Source organism: Marmota monax, unplaced genomic scaffold (genome assembly GCF_021218885.2).
Source record: "Marmota monax isolate L192 unplaced genomic scaffold, Marmota_monax_Labrador192_F-V1.1 WCK01_AAM20220418_F8-fsc00090, whole genome shotgun sequence".
Taxonomy (NCBI): domain Eukaryota; kingdom Metazoa; phylum Chordata; class Mammalia; order Rodentia; family Sciuridae; genus Marmota; species Marmota monax.
In genome coordinates, this window is record NW_026695219.1 from 6,128,280 (window position 1) to 6,136,968 (window position 8,689).

Genomic DNA, 8,689 nt, shown 5'->3' on the forward strand with positions numbered 1-8,689 from the left:
ATAGTACCAAATCCTATACTGGTTTTCCATATGATCAAGTTTGATTTATAAATTAGGCATAGTAAGGGATTAACAATACTAATAAAATAGAACAATTGGGATAGTATACTATAATAAAAGTTAGGTAAACATGGTCTCAAGACATATGTTAATATTTTCAGACCTCAGTTGACCACTGAAACTGTGGAAAGTAAAACTATGGATAAGGAAGGACTCCTAAACAGCCTAGATTCATTCTGCAACAGAGAAATTTCTCATTTCTTTTCTCAGCTGAATAGTCCTATGTGGATATACCACAATTTATTCAACCAATTCCCATTAATGGTACTTGGGTTATTTTAGTCTTTTTCTATTGCAGAGAGTGCTGTAATGAATATCTTATGCATAACTCTTTATTTTTGCCAGTATATCTCTGAAATGGATTCCTAGAAAAGAGATTTCTGGATTGAAACTTAAAAGCAAAAGTGGTCATGTTGTTTAAAACAAATACTTTTTGAAACCTAGCCATAGTAAGAAGTAAATTTTATATTATGACTCAGTTTATACATATAATATCAGTTACATCACTATCAACAACAGTTTTTGTTTTGTTTTAAAAATTCAGGTTGTAATGCTAAGTGACCCTACTAATAGATATTGACCCAAAGCTTTCAAAACTTTACCCAGGTGTTGTCACTTTTTTTTAAAGAGCCAGATAGTAAATATTTTAGGCTTATAGATGAACTGTTGTTCATGGTCTCAACTCTGCCTCTGCCTTAATAGTCCAAGAATCATAAGCAGTATCTAAATGAGTTCGACATGGCTATTCCAATAAAATTTCATCTAGAAAATAGGTGACTGTATATTATGTAACTATTTCAGGCTAATCAAGCCAAAGATTGGGATGAAGTCAGCTTTGCCTGTAACACATGGAAAAATATGAAAGCGAAAGTAGCTAGCTGAGTAAAATTCACACTCAAAAAGAAGAGTGATGAGAGAAATGACTTAAACAGCAGTGGCTAACACATTAAATATTCTTAGTCACAAATTGATTAATCTCAAAGTATGTAGATATCCCTAAATACCTTTCAGGTTTACCACTGCTTTTAAGAATAGACAGATGTCACAAGGCCCTAGTTTCAATTCCTAACACCACATTAAAAAAAGAGTAGATAAGGCTAAGATTGTGGCTCAGTGATAAAGCCCTTGCCTAGCATGTGTGAGGCACTGGGTTCGATTTTTAGCACCACATATAAATAAATTAATAAACAAAATAAAGTTCCATCAACAATTTAAAAAAAATTTTTTTTTAAAAAGAGTAGGCAGGAATGGTATCATATAAGGTTGTTGTCACTTTTCTCCCAGATCTAGTCCGTGTACACATTCTTCAGACATTTTAAATACTATCTGCCTCTCTGTACTCTCAGGCACTGGGATGGGTGTTAAATAATCAAAAATTAGCAGAACACACTCCCTTCCCTCAAGTGAAATTATCTCACTTTTCCTATTCAAAATACCTGTAGTGACCATTAAGGGGTACAGCTAAATCTCTGGTGGGGTGGTGGGGTAATGTTGCATAATTACTGATGCCCATCCTTTTTTTTAAGTTTTAACTCATTTTTGGACATAGATATTTTGAAACTCCTTTGCAAGGTCATTAACTAAAGATACACAGATATTTAAGATGGCAATTTCAGATCACATGATCATAATCTTTGGCATGACTGGAGGCAAAAGCACCAAAGTGGAAGTGGAACCAGGGACTCAATTATGGTTGTGTGCAAGAGGGAGAGGGTAATAAAAAGTAAATTTAGCATTATAAAAAACCTAGCTTACTGTTTGAAGTGAAGGGAAAGGGCTCAGGTGCACTGAAGACAAGAGAAAGATGATAAATGGGCAAATAGATGTAGCAGATTCCTCCTGGCACTAGAGCCTTAAGACAAGTTTGGCCAAATTTCCATGGCTTGTTCTGACCATAATATTCACTGGGGACATTTCTTTATGGAATAGTATGAGCTTCTTTCAAACAAGTGGGTCAGGCACAGAAGTAAAGTTGCTGGGGAAAATGGGGTGATACAGACTGGAGGAATGTAGTAAAGAATCTATGAAAAAGGAAAATTGACAGGAAAATACCCAAGATTAACTCTTCCAACTGCCTGGGGCTTTATTTGCTCTAATAATATCTTGTATTAACGAGTGTCTCTTCTGTGTTGTTCAAAGTACTTTTACATGTGTCTCAGAGAAGTTCAAGAATCAAAGAAAGGAAGCAGCCCAGTGGAATTAGCTAGATTTTACAGACGTAAAAAGTAAGCTGCTTGACAAGGCTCTTCAGAAAGGAAGAAGTGGAATTGACAGAAGGGACCCCAGGCTCCTGAGTTAAGGAGCTGCTTCTCATCAAAAGCCAGGAGTGACAGCACTGAAGGCTGGTCTGCAGTGGCTTTTCTGTACATTCACCTTCTTCCTCTCCTCTGCTTCCTTGGCAGTTGACCAGATAACCTTGACCTCTCTTACCTAATACAGAACTCTTTCTCCTCGGTAGATTCTTTGTGGGAAAGAGATTCCGCGCTGGATCAATCGACTTGCCTACTTCAGCTCCTGTATACCCTTTCTACAGAGTTGCCTCCCAAAGGAGTGGCTCACTCCTGCAGCCCTGCAGTCTAGTGTCAGCCAAGAGCTCCAGGATGAACTGGAAGAAGCAGAAGATGCTGCAGCATCTGCTGCCATGGCAAGTGCTACAGCAGGCTCCAGACCCGGGCGCCACACTAAACTATAAATGTCTCCAAAGTCACACCTTCAGAACTGTCACTGGCAGTTGAATATCACTAGAGAAAAGTAAACAGAGTAAGCATCCTTTGGATATTTCATATGCAAAGATGGCTCTCCCCCAAATCCCAGTTTTTCAGCTCAGGATTATATTTGTAATCAAAAACAAATCACTTGGCGCAGGAGGGAGAACTTTGTATGAAGCTGCCCTCGGTTTTTTTTACCCACTTGTAAATTTGGAGTTACTTCTTGTTTTATACAAGCTCTGTTAAGTTATGTTTACAGTATTTTGTATTGCTGTTTACAAATCTTGCATGGACTTCTGCCACCGTGAAAGAAGAAAATCTTCGTCTTCAAAAATTAGGCAGGTAATCTTTGTACACTTCCTGATAAATACCAGAGCTACAGCATAAATTTTAGGCACACAAAAAGGTACTTACACAACTATAGTTACCATCACCTGCTTAAGAATTGTCTTTTAGACTTGTTTTTGTTTTATTAACATTTTTGGCACCAGGATGCAGAGAACCAAACTGGCCTGATATGAAGGAGCACATACAGCCCCGAGGACTCGGGACCCTGGGTCAGTTCCTTTTTACACTCCTCCCACTCTGAGTAGCACAGCTCCCAAGGTGCCCATGGAACCATTGGTTTCATCCCAAATATCCATCCACCTGGGCAGGGTGGAGTTCGTGTGTCTGTCTGGCTTTGATGCCTCTGATTCTATAATTAAGATGTTTTTGTTGAAGATAGTCTTCTTGTAACTGACAAGTGTTTTTGCACATGTGTTGGGGGAGGGGCTTCACTTTCATTTTAATACATTATAATTTCCTCCCCACACAGGTTTTTGTTGATGGGGTAGGAATATCTTAAGTGGTAGCCTTCGAGTAGCAGTTTGAGTTGACATTCAACTGCTCTTAACTATTCAGGCTGCCTTTTATACTAGACCTTGAAAACTAGAGTCTAAAGAAACACACCCCAAAAAAGGTAATTCTTTGATATTTCATACTTTTTTATGTACTATATCAGAAAGGGTATGTCAGAGTTTGTTAGTTTGTCTTGGGAGTAGTTTCACCTCATAATAGAATGCCTGTTCTCATTGACCTCTTACTAAAACTATATTTGTATGTCTCACTTTGTATGTCTCAAATTTATCTATGTTCTTTCAAATGTCTGTCTCTTACCTAACATACTCTAAGAATGAAACTGTTGCCACAGACAAATCCTCATTAGCAAGGAAGAGCTGTCTGCTCGAGTCTACTCCCAGTTTGACCCTTGGATGTAAGAAGCAAGTCATTACATGTCAAATTCAATTTTTCTGCCTTAAGAATGAATGTCCTAGGTAATATATTGGATGTAGTATATAAATGATCCAAGGCAGTGACTTCAGCTTTATATATATTGTTAGTTTTGAAGTTATTTACATTTATTTAAACTTTCAGATTCGATTATTTACTATTGCTCTATGTGATAATACATAGCTTTCAGTAAACTACATTTTTAACTTTTACATAAGCTAATTTTGATTGATTTTTATCAACTTAAGCACACCCTCTTAATAGGGAAAATAAACCTTGGGTTATAAGCATTGGCCTGAGGAAAATGAAGCCACTCTACTTTTTGACTGTTCTGTTTCCAGAGAGGAAAGTCTTTACAAATTACTCTCAGTAATTTAAGCACCTCTTTCAAAGATGTGATAGAAAGAAGAAATATATGATCTTTATGAAGTGTTGACTTGAAAAAACATTAAAGCTCTAACAGGAAGTTGTTCACTGAAAGTACCAAAACCCATGTTAGTAGGAAATGTTTGATGCAGTTGGCTTGGATTTTTATAACAATGTGGATTACAATTTTCTAATCTATTCAAATGTACATGTTTTAAACCTGGGTACTGACCCACAGGACTAGGCATTAGTTGGATACCTCTTGGTGAACAGACAGAAACATCCCATCTGTGTTTATCCGTATTTCAGCAACACAGCACACAAATGAATTTATTGTTATTTTGTTGTATTTACTTTCATCTGCATCTGCAGCATTTGGAGTTTAAAAATAGTATAAAGGGTCATCGTAGAAATAATTAGTGGCCTTGGGCCACACTATCAGCAGATAAAATTCTGGACCTGAGGTTCCTTGCAATCTAATTGTACTTGAGTTTGAGAGAAAGAAATATATGTTACTTCAGAAAATCTCTGAAGGTCCTTCTCTACAGTTCAAATTGAGAATGAATTTAATTAATTTAACCTACTTTTCCTCACCCTTAGAGGAAACAAATCTTGTTCTCAATCTGATCTCTAAGAAGAAATCTCATGTCAAAAATCTAGTTATTAATATACATGCAATCAGTTTAGTGGAATATACTTTTTGTTGTAACCAAGTGAAACATATCTCTCCTGGTGGGTTAGACGGTAATAATAGTATTAGGTCAAAAGTTTCTGGTTTCTGCTGTTTGTTTTAAATACCCTAGGGGTTCTTTAACCCTAAGAAGGGAGCATCAGCTTTGGAAAGTGTGACTTGTGGAAGTGTAGAAGGCGGTGTACAATCCTAGAGCGCCTCCACTTGACGCCTGAACTCCAGCCAACTATTGCTCTGACCCACAGCAATAGCATAAGTTACCCATCACCAGCATTTGTACAGAGCAGGGAATTCTGGTTTTAGTCAATTGATAGCATTGTGTGTATGGGGAGATTCAGCACCACAGACAGCTGCAGGACTATTTCCATAGCTTCTTCCATCACAAAACGGGTAGAAACACATTCGCTGCTTCAGGGTTCTAATCTGTATGTCTTATGGCTCCATTTCTGTAAAATACCCTTTAATTTTGATACATGCTATATTTTCATTAAATGACTAAGTTTAAAAGATTTCAGATTTATTCAACAAGTTGGCCATCTGCCATTGTATCCTCTTTTCTTCAGTATGTTTTAAGAATGCAGCTCAATTGTTAGACTTTAATTGTCTACTCGGTCCGTACACATACATCTTTACTATCAAAAGGTGTTACAGCTGTCAAAGAATCTTCATAGACCTGAAGATAATTTCTTGTGAAGTTGAATGCAAATGTACTGTCATTCATAGTGTTTATATAAAAATACCAGGAATCTTCACTTTTGCTACCTTGATATAGCATTGGGCTATCATGTTACAACATTGAAATACATCAATTTATTAAAAAATACTTTTATAAGAAATGTTTTATTGTGCTTTCTTACTTACAGGAGACTACACTGTTGTGTATTTGTGTTGGGGGTGGAGTGGGAGGTTATTTCTAAAATCCAAGAATCCTATCTACAGGAACATGGCCACCCCCTCTCCATCATGTTTTCCTACTATATTCACAGGTACATTTATTCACATATATTCCTCTTGCTCTCCCTCAAGCCCAAGGGGCCAGCACCTTAACTCTCAAAGAGCACATAGCCACGCCTGCTCACAAGCCACAGATGCCTGCTCAGACTTCTTGAGGAGTAGAGGCAAGTGGCAGGCTGGGACTCCCCAAGAACACAAGGAGAGACCTACAGAGGAAGAGCCCTACACACTCACCCATCTTAAAGTAGCAATTGAGTAGGAGCCTGGGTGACTGAGTTCCTTATTTCCCACGAACCTGTTGTGCTTGGCCCCTCCAACCTGACTCTCTTCCTTTCTCCCCCACTGACTTTTGTACTAGCTGTCTCCACTAATTTAAAAACTTCCTTTGAACTAAGTATTGTTAAGTAAACTAATACCAGTCTTTTGTGGTCTCTCAATGCTCATCCACTCTTTGCTAGGTAAGAATGAGCTACAATTCATCAATTCTCCCCTCAGGAAGAAGAAATAAAGGGGACCTGTCACCCTAGTCTAATATAGTTTTTTAAAAGACTGCAATAAGGTTACCAACTCAGATCTGGTAAAGCAACTTCAGTATCTTGCCTTCAGAAATGATGTCAAGAATACTGGGGAACAGCATCCTTCCCCTGCCCCCATAATTATCTGTTTCTGAAAGTTCTTATCACCCAGGTATTAACTTTGTTCAAACCTTGCAGAAGTGTGTACTAGTAAAGATTAATGACTTCATGCTATACTTTGCAAAAGGTAAGTTGGTGACAAACAACTAATTTCTTTATAGGTTCAAAATCCAGAGAAATACGAAGCCTTCTCAAGTCTGTCCACTTTAATGTCTTCCTCAAAGGAAGAGTCTTTCCAAAGAGGATCATAACTTAAAACTACACTGGCAATTTGAATAGTTATCCTCCTGTCAAGGCCAAAGGGAACATGAAAGAAATGTTAGGAGCCTCCTCTCAACCAAGTCGGGGAGTCAATTCATTTTCCAGAGACCCTATGAGCCCACCAGTACTCTGCAGCCTTGTCCTGATCTGGGAAGGTTTCAAGGTCCCAATAAGAATTTACCCACTCCCCATACTCTTAGACTGGAGTAGGTAGGGCTGCCATCTTTAAGATCCGGGACACCTGACCCCCTTTTTCAGGAACAGTTGCATGGTTCTACATACATTCACTCCAACCCCCTTAGCAGCCATTATTTGGGAAGTCATTGGCTGCCATATTGTTTCTATCACATCCCAAACTCCCAGGTGGTCTGTGGGATTTATTACCTGGAAAATCTTCAGGTGCAGCAGCCATAGCTATACATTAGGCTGTCCTTAGCGCCTTATAAACGTAGACTCAGAAATAAAATTATCAGTCACAAAGGTAGTCTTCTCAAGGGGCATGAGTGAGACCCGCTTTACTCACTCTGCACTGGAAGAGTACTGCTCCATAGGAATGAAGAACAAATTAGGAAAAGTAATTTTGGTCTAGGTGCAAATGAATATCCAAACAATTTGGAACTTTTGGACTGCAAAGCTAGAATAATGTCTTAAAGAGAAGCACGCCTTCCATGCTTGCTCTAACCAAGGTAGAAGAAAATTCATGTCTTTCTCTTCTGCCAGATCAGTGAGTGGGTGCCACAGAAATGCCTTGGCATTGCCCCCTGGCAGGCAGTTGATAATCCACAAAAGGCAGTCCCCACAAATATAGAAAGGTCATCACCTCAAGTTTAGAAACAGCTGGTTTTGAGGACAAAGGAGAAAGAAAAAAGTTGTACTGTATTGTGCTATCCATGTGCTTGGGGCTTTGCTGGGTCCTTCATATACATTAATTGGCACAACAGCTTCTGACATTATCCCTGCTTTACACAAAGAAAGCTGGGGATTATTAGTGCAAGACCCTCCATATGGCATAGAAAGAGTCCATATTTAAACCTAGCAATTCTTTTTTTTTAAATATTTATTTTTTAGTTGTACACAATACCTTTATTTTATTTATTTTGTTTTTATGTGGTGCTGAGGATCAAACCCAGGTCATCGCACATGCTAGGCTAGCGCTCTACCTCTGAGCCACAACCCTAGCCCCTAAATCTAGCAATTCTAAAGCTTTATATTCAAGCATACTACTCTTTCGAAATGGAGACTGGCTCACTGCAAGCCTAGTGAATTCGAATCAGCATCTTAGCAAGATCCCTGAGTGACTTGTGTGTACATAATCCAAGCAGTGCTGCTTTGTTCCATAAGACTCGATTCTATATGGCTTAAGCCCACTCTGCCCAGAGAGAATTTCCTGGATGAAGTGACTGTCAGGCAGTTTGGACAGGAGAATGTCTGAAGGACCTGATAGTTGGTTCCTCTCCAAATTTCAGTAGAAGTGTGGTTAAATTCTCTAAATCTCTACTGGGTTTAATTCAACCCATAAAAAATTCTTAAAGAAGTAACAACCCCAATAAACAAAGCATGAACTTGAACCCTCTTGAGTTGCTACAAAAAATAGTTACTGGTCCCTGACCCATGCTCTAAGGTTTCTGGACTGTTGTTTCAACTGATAGCCACCTTCCTTCCTGTGAAAGACGTCATGTACCCAATCCTCTTTACCTCAGTCAACACTGAAGAAGCCTGAGTGAGGCCTGCTTTACACACTC

At 38.6% G+C, this 8,689-nt stretch overlaps 1 protein-coding gene across 1 annotated transcript in view; it reads left to right on the forward strand.

Moving 5' to 3' along the window:
- Desi2 (desumoylating isopeptidase 2) overlaps positions 1-5,933 on the forward strand; it is a 50,873-nt gene extending 44,940 nt beyond the window's left edge. The window contains exon 5 of the mRNA XM_046432471.2: positions 2,519-5,933. Within this exon, the coding sequence (XP_046288427.1) occupies positions 2,519-2,752 (234 nt within the window). The 3' untranslated portion in view covers positions 2,753-5,933. The remainder of the gene's footprint in view (positions 1-2,518) is intronic.
- Positions 5,934-8,689: the final 2,756 nt, after the last annotated feature.